The sequence below is a fragment of the Lampetra planeri genome, chromosome 20, assembly GCF_965212315.1.
Source record: "Lampetra planeri chromosome 20, kcLamPlan1.2.h2, whole genome shotgun sequence".
NCBI lineage: Eukaryota > Metazoa > Chordata > Hyperoartia > Petromyzontiformes > Petromyzontidae > Lampetra > Lampetra planeri.
The window spans coordinates 4,809,872-4,828,409 of record NC_136126.1 but is presented as its reverse complement, the minus strand read 5'-3'; the positions used below and the strand labels follow the sequence as shown (position 1 = coordinate 4,828,409).

At 45.6% G+C, this 18,538-nt stretch overlaps 1 protein-coding gene across 1 annotated transcript; it reads left to right on the top strand.

The window, feature by feature from the left end:
- Positions 1 to 3,562: 3,562 nt before the first annotated feature.
- XAB2 (XPA binding protein 2) lies at positions 3,563 to 17,583 on the top strand. The gene is made up of 19 exons (XM_078603326.1): positions 3,563 to 3,718; positions 4,864 to 5,012; positions 5,800 to 5,923; positions 6,596 to 6,793; positions 7,357 to 7,491; positions 8,000 to 8,164; positions 8,641 to 8,785; positions 9,368 to 9,519; positions 10,419 to 10,538; positions 10,709 to 10,840; positions 11,460 to 11,591; positions 12,296 to 12,409; positions 12,534 to 12,696; positions 13,063 to 13,253; positions 14,485 to 14,607; positions 15,143 to 15,314; positions 15,743 to 15,869; positions 16,270 to 16,373; positions 17,193 to 17,583. Exons 1-19 carry the CDS (start codon positions 3,608 to 3,610, stop codon positions 17,252 to 17,254), a joined length of 2,619 nt encoding a protein of 872 aa, XP_078459452.1. The 5' UTR covers positions 3,563 to 3,607; the 3' UTR covers positions 17,255 to 17,583.
- Positions 17,584 to 18,538: the final 955 nt, after the last annotated feature.

Here is an 18,538-nt window from a genome sequence, read left to right as displayed (position 1 = left end):
TTCTGCTTGTAAGACAAAACATTATCCAGCTTTACGGGATAATAAATCGGGCGAAGTGATTTTATCAGAGCAATTATAACTTGAAAGTGGAAACGCACAGAATGTGTTTCACAGAAGCTGATTTCTGGCACTGCAAGAGCTTAAGAGGCATGGTCAAAATATTTGTTTATCATAGTTTGTATTTTTTCACAATTCCAAATATTTTATCAGTGTCGTCTCATGAAAAGAAGAATCCACGAGGAGCTGTTGCAGAGCAATGTAATATTATAGAATGGAGAACGGCCCGTAGATGGGAAATCCACAAAACTGCCGTTGTCATTAAAACACTGTAGCTGTTTTTTTTTAAAATCAACACACCAGGGGGCGCAATGTTGATTTATTTCCTGGTGTGAGAAACATGTTGCATAAGAGTTTCATTTGGTGGTTTTAATGCTCCGAACCAGAATTTAGTCAAATTAGGTCAATGAAAAAATGTTCGGTTAAAACATGACAAAGTTTTTGAGTCGCAGACCTGATATTTTGCTAAATTAAGCGCACAACCAAATTTAATGTGATGGGGTTTTTTTCTTCACTCATTTGTAATCAGGCTAAGACCTTGAACTCTAAACTAAATTTTCAACTAAACTACCAGGTATTGCCCACTGAGCTATATATCTACTTTTCAGGAGCGACCTGGCCACAAATAATAGCTGAATGAAGTGGCTTGTCACGTGGAAATGTATTGCAGCCAAATAATCTAAACGCATGTTTCTAAATGTGGAGGGAAAACCGGAGGACCTGGAGAAAAATCCACGCGACCATGGGGAGAGAGGCACGCAAACTCCTAATATACAGGCGTCAGGGTCGGGATCAAACCCACGACCTCCTGCATACAGGGTGAGGCATTTAACATCTGGCCATCGTGGCGCCCCCTCACTACACTGCACTTAAACCCAGGATCTGAGCAGAGCCAACTCACTGTTGTAACCCCTGCACCGGGCAACTTATAATTTGATATTTAAAAAAAAACTCCGTGCAGCCTTCTTTAAAAGCAGGGTTCGTCCATGAAACATGCAAAGCAGATTACGATGCCAAAAACATGTTAACGAATAGCTGTGGCTTATCTTTGCGTATATGAACTTATTTTGACTGCACCAGCTAAGTAAGTTGCTGTCGGTAAGGAAGCTTGTTACCTGTCCTGTTTTTCCTAGAATCGTCCTCAGACCTAGTTTTCTTTGGACATCTCTAAGTCTTCCTGCGACATCAAAAGCCCCCGGTTTTGTCGGTTGTGTAATAATACAGCCAGAGCCGTCCATGGTGGGGGTGTGGGGCCCGAGGCAAATCCCACACCGTGTGGGTATTTGCAAACTGACACCATCACGTCGAAGCGCGGCCCGCCCCCCAGAGTGCAGGGCCCGGGGCAGTCTCCCCCATTCGCCGTACCCTAGCGACGGCTCTGAAAACAGCACTCAATACGACATAATCACACACAGCTCTCCCCTATTCGCGTATTGTCAGATCCTCTTATTCCCATGACATTCCCTGGCGGTTTTGTTGTTGTTGTACCTCGAAGGTGGCAACCCAAACCGCCGCTAGTACCACTGCATTCGTTATCAACAGTGGGCGTGCTAACATGAACACTGCAGAAATAGCTGCTTACAAGCTCCCGCTGCCAATAGATGTCATCTATTGAGCTGTGGTAGCGTGCACGCTATCCTGAGCTGTGGAGGCAAATTGTAGGCGGTCTAGAAGAGTTCTGCAACTCTCAATATCGCATCTGTAGCTCATTGTAACGTGGACACTCTGGTCCAGCGTTCTTCATTGCAAGGCCCCGTGGGCCCCTGGTGGCCACTGGTGGCCTTTAGTGCGGCCTCCGACAATAAACAACACGTGACAACACCCCATCATCATCATCATCGTGCTGCTGTAAAACCCCCAATAGTTTGAAATTTGTGGCGGCCCTCACACTGACGATGCCTCCTCCCCCCCACCGTCTAAAATTCGTGAAAAACACTGCCTCGTTGTAAATGTTGTGGGTTTTCTCTCCAACACACCGGTGTGCTGTGCTAGGAACGAATTGGCATGTTCAGTGTACGTGACGAACCTGTGTCGGCTGGTGATCTCGTACAAAAATAACCCTGTATTTTACGTGGAGATGATGCGTGTAGAGATTTTGGCCAGGAGGTGGCAGTGGGTACAGCAAAGTGCGGTTTGGGAACATGCCTTGCAAGACATCTCGATTTGAAGCTTTTGTGACTGCAGGAATCCATACTCTTTGGTTCTTTCGGGAAAGTCACGTGGGTAGAAATAATAATAAATCACGACGTTTCGATCACCACACAAGCAATCGTCTTCACACAAGAGAAGCAATCGTCTTCACCTGAAGACCTGAAGACGATCGAAACGTCGTGATCTGTTATTTTTTTTTACCTACGTGGCTTTACCGAAAGAACCAAAGAGTATGTCTTTACATTTTTCATTGTTGTTTTCAAGGTGCCAAGATGTTAACTGCCTCGACTGGTATGCAGGAGGAGGTTGTGGGTTCGATCCCTTCATTTGGAGTTTGCGGTGTTCTTTCTCCCCGCGGTCGCGTAGATTTTTCTCCGGGTCCTCCGGTTTTCCCCTCCACATTTAGAATCAACGCGCATTTAGAGCATTGGATTTGGCTCCTTTAAATGTCCACGTGACAAGCCACTTCGTTGAGCTATATAATTCTAGATTTGAAGTTTTCGTGACTGCAAGGAATCATACTCTTAGGTTTTTTCAATTTAAATTAATAAAAGTAATAATAGAAATACAATAAAATAATAAATCACGACGTTTCGGAGGCAACACAAGTCTCCGTCATCAGGTGGGACCGTCACAGCTAGATTTACTGTATCAAGTGATACAGTAAATCAGTATAAAGAGCTATATAGCTGGTAAAAAAATGTTTATAGTTTTAAAAAAATGTTTAGTTTCCTCTCGTGCTTAAGGTTGTACGGGTACATTGGCTTCCTGCCACACATTTCAAGCATTTAAAAAGGGGGTTAGGAAAAGACATTTGACCGCATGGGATTGTGTAACACTTTCAAAAGTGTGTTTGTCTCTGGAAGCACACTGCATTTAGATGGCAGTATCGAAGCTGGCAGGCAGTTATAAAAATTCACTTGCGTTTTGGCTAATTATTTTTTTAAACTCTGCTTTGTCCCCAAGTTTTTGGGCAAAACTTTATTTATTCATTCTCTGGCCATATCGAATTTTGGCCATGCATAGTTGGAATCTAAATCGCTTTCAAATTAATGAACCAAGTAATCGTCGTAGCGAGAAGGCAAATAACAGCACGAGAGAAGTTCGTCTTTCGATTCCTCAACTTTAATTACGAATCGATTCTCTCCGCCCCACACCACACTCAAACACATCACTTTCATCGACTACCCCAATCAAACGAGGGCAACCGTCGCATCGCAGCGTGTTGGTCAAGCGCTTCCCCTAACAATAACCGCCGATCGCATCTAAATCCCCCTCCCCGTTGCCGCAAAGTGCCCGGTGAAACTCAATCGACGCAATCGAAGGGGTGGAAATCGCCGCGGCTTTTAAAAAAAAGGAATCGATCCGGGCGAGGAAGCCATCGCCATAAGTCAGGGCCATGGTGTCCGCGGGGCCGACCGAGGCGGAGCTGACGGTGAAGAAGACGGCGGCGAAGGCGCCACCGCCGACGACGAACAAGAAGAAGGGGGGCGATACGGACATCTTCTTCGTGAGTTCCACCCGCCATTCGTCGCCCTGCCCGATCAGTCCTAAAGCCACTCGGGGAATCGCTTCAAAGTCGGTTCACTCCCCCTCCACTCCCATTGAGGCCTTGTCCGCTGCGTAGGCCTCTAGTCCCAGTCGAGAGCGGTTGCTGAAACTAATAATAATAATGATGATGCTGTTATAGTTTGTTTTCTTTCGAATTAATTGCGTTTGAAAACTAAACATTTTTTATTTAAGCTCGTGCACAGGCTCATTTATATTTCACGCAGAAGCGGTCACACGTCAGTTGAACACGCAGCAGCTTTGGAGGCTTTCGCGTTCAATGTTGCCCGCAGTCGAGTTTTTTTGTGTTGGATCGCGTCAGTGTACAATGTGTGTCGTTAAACTCGCCGCCACCTGCAACGTTTCGCCAGTAATTACAACCCGGCATCATCAGGCGATAGCCAGATTAGTAATTACAACCGGCATAATCAGGCGACAGCCAGATTAGTAATTACAACCGGCATCATCAGGCGACAGCCAGATTAGTAATTACAACCGGTATCATCAGGCGACAGCCAAATCTGGGTTGTAAATACAACCGGCATCAGCAGGCGGCAGAGAGATTAGTAATTACAATCGGCATAATCAGGCGACAGCCAGATTAGTATATACAACCGGCATAATCAGGCGACAGCCAGATTAGTAATTACAACTGGCATCATCAGGAGACAGACAGATTAGTAATTACAACTGGCATCAGGCTACAGCCAGATTAGTAATTACAACTGGCATCATCAGGCGACAGCCAAATCTGGCCGTCGCCTGATAATGCCAAATCTGGCAAGCGGTCGTCTTCAGGAAAAGACGACCGTTTGCGTTGCGATCGAAACGTCGTAGTTTTATGTTATTTTTGATTATTTTCTTTGAACCTATCTATGTGACTTTACCGAAAGACCCAAGAATATACTCTCCAAAGGTATTTCAACATGCCATTTAACCCTCGTGAAGGAAAATGTTCGCTATCCCTAATAAAGACAATGGCCAACCCTGACATTAATTTTTTAGCCCGGTATTGGAACAAATAAGCTGGTGCCATCAGATTCGTTGCTGTGCATCCTTCTGACAGTGCGGTGCTACCTCTTTGCTTTTTGCGTTTGTGGTGCGCAGGAGGAGGATGACCTCCCCTACGAAGAGGAGATCATCCGCAACCCGTACTCGGTCAAATGCTGGTTGCGCTACGTGGAGTTCAAGCAGGGAGCCACCAATCAGGTCGTCAACTTGGTGTACGAGCGGGCACTCAAGGAGCTTCCCGGGAGGTGCGTGCGTTTGTGTGAATGGACTCGCGTTGTATGGTAGCGGTGGTGTAGCGGTGGTGTAGCGGTTAGCGCTACATTGCGCTACGAACCCGGCGACTCGAGTTCGATTCCCGCTCACGGCCAACGCCGGTAACAATTATCTGTACCAGGCCTGGGCCTCCCCTAGTTGGACTCGGCCTCAAATAAGTACCTCGTGGGGTGTGTAAACATCACCACTCGGAAGACAAAGGCGGTCAGGCGTGGTGCTGGCCACCCACAAACCTCGTGTGCCCTGCCGGCCTTCATAGGTGCTACTCGCTAACAGCACTTGCTCCAACAGTCTGTTAAGGCTATACGGGGGATATTTGTCTTTGTACTCGTTGCTTAATAAAATGAAGGGTGAAAAATGGCACATGCTAAGCATGTGCTTGTTTTGGAAGAAGCTACACAAGAGGCATAATGATTTATTAATTCGTAGATGAAAATACCTTTCTTACAGGCATCGAGTTTTATCGATGATTTTAGTATTTACGATAATAATTGTCTGCCACTCATATGCCCGTATAAATGTTGTTTGCATACTTAGCGCTACAAACAAGATGGGAAATTTTAAAAACAATACAAACTTAATTAAAATGTGATGAAAAATAAATCGATATTGATTCTTGAACCGGACTCCTGGTCGATCATCAAATCGCAGAGGTTGGAGGTAAATCCTTACATGCTCTGTGGAAACCCAAATGTAATATTTCATATACGAGTAGTCGCTAAACAATATCTGTGTTTAATTGTTGGTTTGTGTTTGTAGCTACAAGCTGTGGTACAATTACCTTAAGCTGCGGCGGAAACAAGTGAAGGGGAAATGCGTCACGGACCCTGCGTTTGAAGACGCAAACAACTGTCATGAGAGGGCGCTGGTTTTCATGCACAAGGTACTGTTGTGTTCGGACAGTGCACCGTTAAATAGATTTAGCGCATGTTTTTAAAGTGTACCTGAGCCAATTTACTCATGAGAAGTAAAAAAATGCAGGAATGATAAAAAAATATAACATTGAGATTTGCGTATCAAAATATAATTTCCTTTTTTCATGGAGAACAAGTCACGCAGAATGCACTCGAGCCTCGTCAAATCTTGGAGGCTATAGCGGTTAAGCCCGGATAGTGCTCGTGCTTTGGATGGGTGACCGCCATACACAAAAGTTGTTGGCATAGTGCTGCAGTGCTACGTGGTGGTCACCAGAGGGCAATGGATTCATTTCATTCTTGTACTTCCCTGCTCTCTGCCTTCACCAGGCTGCACTGACAGTGTGGTGAAGTATAGTTGTGTATGTTGAACTTCTTTCACACCGTACGTAGCCAAACGTGCTAATTGTGTAACCTCAATGGCCCACACAGGCTGGGTAAACCTTCATATAGCAGTGGTTTCACAACAGAGCTGTACATGTACTTAAAGAGTCTGTAACCCACGTGAACCTGCGATTAGCACGGTTGCCTATGTACGGTTGTTGTGACAAGTATCAAATTACTCAGTTTTCAAGCGAGTCTTCGCGTTCGGTGTCCGCACGTTGTTGAGTATCGCCGCCATGTGCTGCGTTGTCCTTCAGATGCCGCGGATATGGCTCGACTACTGCCAGTTCCTGATGGACCAGTGCAAGATCACACGTACGCGGCGCACGCTCGACCGAGGGCTGCGCGCCCTGCCCATCACACAGCACATGCGCATTTGGCCGCTCTACCTCAAGTTCGTGGGCATGTACCCGCTGCCCGAGACGGCCGTCCGTGTCTACAGGCGGCATCTGAAGGTCCGTCAGCCTTGGCGGTCGTCGCAAATTTCACAATATTGTTTAACTGGGCTAAGGGATAATAGTACAATAATATAAATGTGTCACAAGTAAACAGAGTGCTCTATTTTTAATTCTGGACTTCTGGACTTTGATATATACAGACATCTTTAGCTGGAATACTTACCTCTTCAGTTAATAGTATTTTGGTCGGGGAGGATGGGGCTGCTTCCGATATTTTATGGAGCTCCGTGCCAGGGGCCTACTTTACGGGGACTTTTCCTAACATGGGTGTGTTGCTCTGCCATTAGCCTCTGCTCAACACTTTAGGGTTTAAGCCATCCCAGCTTAAAGTTGGTATATTTATGATATATTTTGAGAATGTTGAACTCTCCTCTAAGTGTAATCATTGACTTTTTTTTGTTATTTTCGAAAATGTAAGTTTGTCAGTTGATAACAAGTTTGTGCATTTAGGGTCTGAGTTATATAACAGTGACACATCATGCAATCTTGTGGTTTTATGCTGTAGGTCTGTTTACTACATTTCGAAAGAGATGGTTGAAACTGTTTTATTCTCTTGTAAGCTTTGTCCAGAGAATGCAGAGGAGTACATAAAGTACTTGGTCTCCATCGACCGTCTGGATGAAGCGGCCATCCGTCAGGCTAAGATCGTGAATGACGAGCGCTTCATTTCAAAGGCTGGCAAGTCAAACCACCAGGTGGGTGAGACATTGATGTGAAAGAAGTAGAAATAATTTGTGACTTTGACTCACGACATTGTATGGCGGTGGCTGATGCGTATGTATGGATGTTGAACTTTTTTCACACCGTGCGTAGCCTACCATGCTAATCGGTTGTGCGGGGGAAGGACAATCTACTGCTGGATGAAGTCCTCCCCACGCCATAAGAGTCGGGGGGGCGTGGCGGGGGAAGGTTATTCGACCAAACTTTACCACGCTTGGTCAAGGCGGATTGGTGAAGGCATATAAGTACAATGCCCTATGCTGTCCACAACGTAACTTTGCAGCAGCCTATAATATCTGTTTTTTATGCATAGTGTTCACTTCTGTACAAGTTCAACCCTTCTTAACTTCCAAGATATGACAAGAGTGGGTTTATTGCAGTGCGATTTGGTCATAGGCGATACTGTTGGTTCCCGCAAAATCTAATCATCAGTCATTTTCAACGTTATCGGTGGTTGTTTTGTCGTTTGTGTTTGAGAAACAGCTATGGCACGACCTGTGCGAGCTCATTTCCAAGAACCCGGACAAGGTCAAGTCGCTGAAGGTGGGGGCCATCATCCGCGGCGGGCTGACGCGTTTCACGGACCAGCTGGGACAGCTCTGGTGCTCGCTGGCCGACTACTACATCCGCAGCGGCCACTTCGAGAAGGTGACGCCAGCCCCCCCCCCACCCCCCCCGGCCCTCGTCGTTGTAAAATAAAAACGGAAATGGCGTGGCAGTACAGCAAGTGGGATTCATTTCCTTCTGTATCCCATCTGTGTGGGGATTGATTGTTACCCGCCCCCCAAATCCTGTCGCACACGTGGGCTTCCTCAGGGTACTCAGGTATCCCACATATAAGCACTAATTAATGGAATTGGACAAACATCCTAATATCGGACCACAGGACTTGGGCAGTTGTTGGCGCTAGTTCTGGCTGTCTTCCCCACTTCGTCTGTGGTTTCCTGCACGAATCATTCTCGCTCTCTTGAGAGTGAGTGATCACTGTGCACATTACCAACGCTGATTTATTATTCGTGTTACTTCAACGGTTTGCAGACATGCCTAACACCGTACAACTCGAACGTTCCCACAGTATGCGCACTAACGCTTTGTGATTTTGCGCGAACAATGTGTGTCCGCAGGCACGGGACGTGTACGAGGAGGCGATCCAGACGGTGACGACGGTCCGCGACTTCACGCAGGTGTTCGACGCGTACGCGCAGTTCGAGGAGAGCATGATCAGCGCCAAGATGGAGGCATCAGGAGAGCAGGGAGCGAGCGAAGATGGTGAGCACCTTGTGATCGTGCCCTCTCAGCCGAGAACTGTCTAACCCTCTCAAACCTGACCCGATGAATACACAATGCTGCCTTTTTACTCCTCCTTATAATAACTAGTCACGTGTCACGGCTCCTAGATTTCCTGTATGTAAGTAAGTAAAGAAATTATGCCACGCTCGATCCAACATTGTATAAAGGCCACCCCAAAGCATGTAATTCATTGGGATTTTTTTACCATATTCGATCGTGCTGATCTGTGCAGATTGGTGAATGGGGAGGGCAGGACGGGTTCTGATATCACTTGTCACTGATGTTAACCATGGCTGGGAATCGAACTTGTGTCGTCAGCATTAGAGCACAGCGCGCTAACCACTGAACCACCACTCCACATTGCCTGAATAGTTTTTTTATTCTGGGTGACGTCAGTAAGAGCGTGAACTAGCTTGTCTCACAATACATTTATTTTTACTCGGTAAAGAATAGTGTGATCAGTTGAACTACAAACGTTCTGAAGAGACGTGTATCCAGGTTTAGCTGTGGTCGTCGGATTGAGTTGTGCGAGCCGTCACCGAGGTCACCGTACTGTCGCAGATGACTTGGACGTGGAGCTGCGGCTGGCGCGGTACGAGCAGCTCATGGACCGGAGGCCGCTCCTCCTCAACAGCGTCCTGCTGCGGCAGAACCCCCACAACGTTCACGAGTGGCACAAGCGCGCCAAGCTCTACGAGGGCAAACCGAGAGAGGCAAGAGAGCCGCGCGCCCAACGCCGCCAATACGTCACTTGGGTTTTATGAACGAGAGCTTTGCTTTTTGTCTTCAAATATTTATTTTTTTATTTTAAACAATGTAAGCATTAATTGCTTCAGGTTTTGTAATGCAAATTAATTCAACAAGATGATAAATGATAATAATATTGATGTTTTTATCCAGGAAGGATTAAATGTGGTCTCAGGAGTTTTATTAATCGGGGACCTGTATTGAGATGTTTAATCAGTTCCGTAAATGAATGTTTGGCTTATTGAAGGACACTGCAGTATCCGGATAAAACTCCACATAGATTGTTATTCCATTGCTTATTGCCACCTAGCAGCCCAAGCCTATAACACCTGGTATTCCCAGGCTGTCTTTCTTACAGGTAAAAACCAGGCTCAACCCAGTTCCGCTTCCGAGATCTGAAGAGATTCGGTGCACACAGGGTGATTTGGTGGTCGGTGTTACATTGGTGGAGAATCTGGATGCTGACCAGAAACCTGTCTTGAAATCCATTGTTCCATGTCACTGAGTGCCCTCTCCTTGGATGGTGCTGCACATATTGGCCATTGTGCCTTAAAATACACTGACGGTGTTCTCTTTCATAATCAACGTTTTTGGGTTTAGATCGCGTTATTTAAAAATGTGTCGTAACCCTCCACCACCTGACACGGCCAATCAGTAAAAAAGTGTCACGTTGACAAAAGACAAATAGTTCACTGCTTTAGCGCACCGGTGTGTTGAAGCGTGAAACCACAACATTTACAATTTGAGTACGACGTTTCGCTGGTAATTGCATCCAGCATCATCGGGCAATTCGCCGTTGATTATGAATAATATTGGTCGCGAAAGCCTATGTGTTAAACTGATGTTCTCTTTTTCTTTCTACCAGATTATCAACACGTACACAGAGGCGGTTCAGACCATAGACCCCGTGAAGGCCACCGGCAAGCCACACACGCTCTGGGTGGCGTTCGCCAAGTACTACGAAGAGAACGACCAGATTGAAGATGTAAGTACCTGTTGCGTGTGAAAGTTTGCACCTTGGTAAAAAACTAAAACTGACACGTGCACCTCGGCCGCATCTTTTTCTTTTAATGAGAATTGTGAAGCTGCCAGTTATTGTTAACAGCGGAGCGGCGGGCGGACGGGCAGTGCAGTTGTCTACTTCTCATCGCGTAGGCTCGCACCATTTTCGAGAAGGCCACCAAGGTGGCGCTGAAGAGCGTGGACGACCTGGCGGGCGTCTGGTGCGAGTTTGCCGAGATGGAGCTGCGTCACGAGAACTACGACGAGGCCCTGCGCCTCTTGAGGGTAAGCGCCCCTTTTCACTGCCCCCCCCCCCCCGAGCATTCAGGGAAAGGGAACAACGGCTACGAAGGCTGTCACCATTGCTTCGGCACGTCGCCGTTAATAGTCGCCATGTGTTTGAATTAGCAGGGCCACCTTGCGCACGCTGCGGAGAGAAGATGGGGACCGGGTTGTTTTGCAGGAAGCCCATTCACATCCTGAGATTGGCACATTTTGAGACTGAGGCTACATGCTGAGCAGCAGAGGGCAGTCAGCCTAAAGCTACAGAGAGAGGGTGACGTCCGAGACACACGGTAGTGGAGAGAACTCGGGGTTGGTGACGTTACGTGCAATTTAAGTGAGGCGGGGGGAGAGGGGGGGTGATGACGTCACGCAACGCTGCGAACTTTTAAATTAAGATACAAAAATATTCTTGAAACTTATGTGTTAAAATGTCTAAAACGTACATACCAAATGAGAAAACGTACATTTCGCCATAGTTTTACCGTGGAAGTACTGCAAGTTCGTGTTCGTAATTGTTTGATGTAACAAAATAAACCTGTGCGCATTGCACACGCCCACGCGATGTGCTTGTAAACCCTGCGGCGTGCTGCTTTGCGGCGCTGTTTATTTTTGTTCCCAGCGAGCCACAGCCATGCCGTCCCGGAAGGCGGATTACTTTGACACGTCGGAGCCGGTGCAGAACCGACTGTACAAATCTCTGAAGGTGTGGTCCATGCTGGCCGACCTGGAGGAGAGCCTGGGCACCTTCAAGGTAAACGTGGGGTCGTTGACTCTCGACTCTCCAGTATGCCAGCACGCGTGGCATTCGTTCACTTTAGATTTAACGATTTAAAACAAACAATTCCAATTTTCCTATGACCAAATCACCCGGAATCCCGGTTACTCCGGGTTCCTCCTACATGCCAAGCGCCCGTTAATGGTATTCGCCAAACATCCGAATGCAGAAACCACCTGAGAACGGGTGTAGAGATGCAGTGAGACTTCTTATTTGTTTTGCTTATGAACAAATCACCTTGACTGCACAAAATCATCAGATCTCAGAAGCCCAAGTCGGTTTGAGCCTGGAAAGTACTTGCAAGGGTGACCACAAATTTAGAAACAAGTTCGCCATAGGGCTTGTGGGGTCTACGTTGTGGGCAGCAGCAGAGTGCAGTCCAGCAAAATATATTGCTCTACTTATATGCTCCACGCCTTTGCAACATCGATTGAGCAGCGACGTATGGTCACATGACTCTCGCATGACGTACAGCGTGGGGAGGCCCTTATCCAGCAGTGGATTGACAAAGGGCTGTACATGCACATCTTTCATTTAATCAGTTTTACAATGAACTTGTATTGTGTTTTGGTGAACCATCCTGATGACTGCGTGTTGTTTTTTGTACATTTTTATTGACATTGGTGCACGGTGTCGCTACCCCCAGACAAGTTGTAACGCGCTTCTCTTGTCCTTACCAGTCGACAAAGGCGGTTTACGATCGCATCATTGATCTCCGCATTGCTACGCCACAAATAATCATCAACTACGCCATGTTTCTGGAAGAACACAACTACTTTGAAGAAAGCTATAAGGTACGCGCGCGTACATGCATGCGTTGGTCATGATGAACAATGTCGTTTTTTTACGTTTTAATCAATCCACTGTTCGCGCACGTTTGTGACATTTCGCAATTATTTGTGTTCCGACTCACCTCAGGCATACGAGCGAGGGATTGCTTTGTTCCGCTGGCCCAACGTGTTTGACATCTGGAACACCTACCTGGTGAAGTTCATCGAGCGCTACGGTGGAAAGAAGCTGGAGAGGGCTCGAGATCTGTTTGAGCAAGCATTGGAAGGCTGCCCACCCAAGTTTGCAAAGAGTATGTGCCCCAGTCAACGATAGATCTGTTGACGTCAGTGGCCAAAAGTGTTTTGACACTGTTACGTTTCAGCTGTTTTGAATTAACAAATCTATACAAATGAGACAGAAATTGTTTACCAAAAAAAGTATCGATTCGTGATTGAAATCGCGGCTCCGAATAGTGACAATCAAATCGCTTGGGGGATGGGTAGGGTGTACACGGTGAATCATTGCGTGCCTACTTGTGAGTGTTCTCGCGCAGTACAATGTGCCTTTAACGCCTAGAACGCTTAACCGGTTATGTTGTGCGATTTAAGGCAGCGGTTCTTTCACGGTTCCCAAGCAAACTCACCACCTACCGCCTGTCCCTCGTACCCCCATCAAGGCTTCTACCTGCTGTACGCCAAGCTGGAGGAGGAGCACGGGCTTGCGCGACACGCCATGGCGGTGTACGAGCGAGGCACGCGTGGTGTCGAGCCCTCGGAGCAGTACTCCATGTTCAACATCTACATCAAGCGCGCCGCCGAAATCTACGGCGTCACGCACACGCGCGCCATATACGAGAAGGCCATCGAGGTGCCGCTCACATGGACACGCGCGCGCTAGCAGGCTCGCGTTTCTATGACGTATTCTCTGAATTATAAGATGCTCCTGGAAATAAGACGCGAGATGTTAACTGCCTCACCTGTGATACAAGGAGGTCGTGGGTTTGATCCCGAGTGTGCGTGTTCTCCCCTTGGTCGCGTGGATTTTTCTCCGGGTCCTCCGGTTTTTCTCTCCACATTTGGAAATATGCGTTTAGAGTATTTCAACGAGATAAGCAACTTCATTGAGCTATCATTTGTGGAAAGGTCGCTTCTGAAAAGAAGCTAAATGGCTCAGTAGGCCTTACCTTGTTAAATAGACAAAAATAAACTTGTGCCCGTTGTCATTAAAGTTATACAAATCTGATCACGTGCACTCACCTACCGGATTATAAGATGCATCCCCAACTTTTGCTTTAAATTACATGGGGAAGAAAGTGTTATAATCTAGAGAATACGGTAATACTGATTGTGTGGCATGTGTCAGTGTTGAGATGAAGTTAATAGATGCAATATTGATGCATGTAACTGTATTCTGTTGTTTTGCATATGTTGCACAACATCGTGTTTTAGACTATGAAACTTTTAATTTTGTGGCAGTTACACAATACTGAGCCATTGAAGTCTGTCTTGTCGTCGTGTTAATACTGCAGAGGCTGGAAAGGCCCTCTTATTGTGGATGACCTGGCTTGAATGATGTGTGGTGGTCAGTTGTAAACAGCAATGGATCCAGGCAAGGAGAAATGGACTTGCTCTGCCAATTTAAACAAGGCGTTTTAGAAAAATGATGTTTAGATAATATAAAGTTACAATCACCAACTGGGTTTGCTATTTACCTTTGGACAAATTCATAACATTTTTCACTTATTATATTTTCTGTCTGCACACAAACATTTCCCATGTTTAACGTTTGGCTTGTCAGTGACCCATGTGACTTCGGCCAATTAAAGAGCTACTGTGTGCTACAATGAGAAAATATTTGTAAAATAACCTTGAACAAAGTTGTACGTCAAGGACCCCATAAACACTTTTATTTTCCCAGTGTCACAGCCCTTGTAAAATGGAGCAACACAAAAAGAAACACGGTTGCGCATTATTGCGGGAAAGTTTGTACCGATTTAACGTAAGCCTTTGTTACGTATGTGTTCATTGGTGCAACCAGTTGTCTACAGCAGTCTGCATCAATTGTGTCTTGTGCGGCGGTGTGTCCGTGGCGTGTCTAGGTGCTGCAAGATGACCACGCTCGCGAGATGTGCATGCGTTTCGCCGACATGGAGTGCAAACTCGGGGAGATTGACCGGGCCAGGGCCGTCTACTCGTACTGCTCGCAGATGTCGGATCCCCGCGTGAGTCGAGAGCCACACGCGACAGAGAGCGGGCAACTTCCTGCCCTTGTATTTAACATCGCCACGATTCCTGTAGTTGCTGGAACAGGTCGATTGGTGGAAAGCTGTTGCTTGCACTCTATGCGCTCATGTCATTGCACGTCAAGCAATTCATCAACATATATTGTTTATATTCTTGGTTCTTTCGGTAAAGTCACGTAGAAGGTAAATAATAAAATAATATATTGGTTTCTATTATTTTATTATTTCCCTTCTACGTGACTTTACCGAAAGAACCAAGAAAATGAATCCCTGCAGACACGAAAGCTTTAAATCAAAATATATATTGTTTATGTTTGATATTATAATTAAACTAAATAATGTAGTTGTAGTCATGAACTTTCATGAACAGCTTAGAGCTTGAGACCAGTTGTAGAGCAAACTCATGGCCATGTACATAATTATGCATACTGCTTTATAACTTATAGAAGATGGCAGCTGCTTAGAATGATCATGGCTGATGATGAAATTTGTTGTATTTTTGTTTTTCTTGCAGACCACATTGTCCTTCTGGCAGACGTGGAAGGAGTTTGAGATCAAGCACGGTAACGAGGACACGGTGCGGGAGATGCTACGCATCAAGCGCAGCGTGCAGGCCACCTACAACACGCAGGTCAACTTCATGGCGGCACAGATGCTGGCAGCCTCATCCACCACCACCGGAACAGGTGCTGTGTGTCTGTGCAAGTGTGCTCAGATCCCCTGTAAAAATGTCACGGTGTTTTCTTGCTAAATTAAATCCGTTGCTTGCCGCAGCTGCAGGGGCTTGCGTTGCGTACCAGTTGCCCGCATTGTTGCAGATTAGTGATCATATCTGCCCGACTGGATTGGATGTTCTCTCCATTGAAATATCTACATGTTGACACTGTGTAGTATAATAATTACATTAGGGGCAGCAGGCTGTATTGATTTCAATCAGAGGACCATGCGATTATTAAGGCTATATTGTGTTATATAGCGTTGAAAGGAAATTGATATTGTACTGCCGAGTTTTAATAACAGTAACATGTATTAATAAACCCAGGCAGAATGATCTACGGCAGTAGTAAAACTGCATGCTTATACTGAATTTTCTTTATTTATTACTGCTCTGCAGTGGCTGACCTTGCACCTGGACACGGCCCCGTGGATGAGATGAAACTACTTGAGCAGAAAGCTCAGCTTTTGGCTGCCGAGGCTGCCAAGGACAAACCCAAGAGCAAGGAGAAAATTCTCTTCGTCAGGTTGGCTTCGCTGTTTTGTCAGCGACAAGCAAACTTTACGCACCAGCACATCAACACATCAAGAGCAGCCTATCGTCTTTGAAACGCACTTGGACTGAACTTTGGCATTGATATTCCTCAGTAATGCCAGCTAGTATCCCACTGTTTTCATTTGTAACGTACAATTGAATTATATATATATATATATTTAAAGGAATATACAAGATATGTTTCCAGAAATGGGAACACAGTCACTCGCGTTAGCTGGGTTTTTTCGAGTAGTCGTTGACACGCTCTCTGCAATTCTTGATCAGTTAATTTGGAGAGCTTGGCAGTGGCTCTGAAAAGAAACGACTTGTTTGTCAAGTATGTGCAAGTACGAATTGACTTTCTTTCCGCATCGCCCATCGTCGGCTCGCAGGAGCGACACGTCCAAGAGTGAGCTGTCCGAGCTCGCCAAGCAAAGCAACCCCGACGAGATTCATATCGACTCGGACAACGACGAGGAAGCCGGGGAGCCTGACGGTACGTGGAGCGAGTATGCGAGGGGTGGGTGACGGAGTGAGGCTAGGTGCTGCTGGGATCTGGCCGGATTGTGATTGCATTATCGTGTCACCTGCTTTGGAAGCGGTGGCCTGTCACGTTTGCAACAACAATGTACAGTATCTGTATTTAAAGGTCATCCTTATCCAGTTAGTTCTATTGGGTTCATGGGATGACACAATTTTTATTTGATACATGCCCTGCAATACAGATGCGTGTCACATGACAAGCACCAGTGTTTTTTGCATATACATTGTTGATCAACTTAGTACATTCGAGAGCTGCATTTAATCACATGTCCTTGTCTTGATTCAAACCCAGACTGTCAGCAGCTTGTTGCTATAACATTATTGATCCTCTGAGCCACCAAGACCTCATGTCTACATTTTAATAGGTTGTGTGTGCAAATCATTGAGCCTTCGACCAGTCCACGCACAACCTCATTATACAGCTCTTTAATCTTACAAACACTTCAATTCAATTGTGATGGATATTATGCATATTGAAAACATTTCAAGATTATCATACTTGGAAAGCATGATGTTTTTGGATGTTTAAGGATTGTGGTTGAGGTAGAGCATTGGAATATGAACCCAGCCACCGAAATTTGAGTCCTGGCCATGGCTAATGTCAATTAAAGGGGTCCCTTTAAAACCCACACTTTGGTGAAATATGGTCAGACAATGCCAACGGTTGAAATGCGTGGGTGAGCTTCGACCAGCACTCGATTAACAACGGGATGCTGCTGGGTAAACTAGTATGTATTTGGGAACAAATGAGATGCGACTGCTTTGTCTGCAGAGGTGCAAGTGGAACAGAAGGCGGTGCCCAGCGAGGTGTTTGGAGGACTCAAGGAGGACTGAAGACCCCCCCCACATTCCCATTAGGCAGTAGGGGCTCTCGCACCAAACATGTACTGTACATTTTCAATGCTTCATAAACACGCGCTCTGCTTTCCCCATTGAATATTATTGTACTAACAGGTTCCATCGTACAGAATGGTACAATGTTTATGGTGGAATTCGTGTGTTTTTAAGATCTAACAACGAATGTCTTGTTAGAAGATGATTAAGGAAGTGATTAGTATGTTAGGAAAGCAATTCACAGGCTTTGTAAAAAGTGGACTTTTGAAATGTTTTGGTTGGATAAAACTGCCACACATTTGTGTATTTTCAATAAATGCTTGCAAAAATGTTTGTCAACAGGTTTTGGTTTTCGAGTGTTGACCAGATATATGCTTGTATGTTAAATCTATGCTGAGAATGCACATGCAGTGTGCAAATTGTTTTACCTCTAAGGGCTGCGTTGCATTTGAACTGAGTTTTGGAAGTGTTTCATAACGCACATTAAAGGCATGTAAATATATATTGAGCTATTTTGCAACCCAAAACTTGGAAGTGCAATAATTTGTTCTCATTTTATTGCATATTTTGGCATGATTGCATGCATTTAAGTTTTATTGAAACATGGATACAACCAATTTGCACAACTGCACTTTTCAGCCAGGGTAATAGTCACTTAATTTTTGAATTCTCATTTTAACTATAATAAGTGTTTGCCTACAGCCAAACAGATGTGGCTGTGCAGTCCACAATCGCTGCTAACGAATTACATTGTTCAAATCCTTGCGTGTAAATTGTAATCCAGAACGCTGGGTGTGCCTATTGTATTGCACAAACTTCTGCTTGGTGCACATCTGCATGAGCAATGCAATGCAACTATTGTGAATATCAGTACCATGTTGAACCATGGTATTACATTTCAATGCTGTAATAATGAATAGCATTTTCTTACATCACGGTAGGCCTTGATAACAAATCACGTGTGCTTTGATGGGTTGCATGTGCCATCTCATATCCCTTACAACTTTCCCCTTTCTGGATCTGACAGCTGTTTATAATACAGGTTTGTGGGTTAGATCCCGTAAATATAAATGTCGTAAAACTCGCTACCACCCGACAGCCAATTAGTAAGGTTTGTCACGTAAACAGAACGCGCAAATTCGTTACTGGTACAGCACACCTGTGTGCTGGAGAGTAAATCCACAACATTCACAATCCGAGTACGATGTTTTTCCAGTAATTGCATGTTCTGTTTACGTGACAAACTTTAATTGGTGGCGGGTTTAACGACAATTATATTTACGC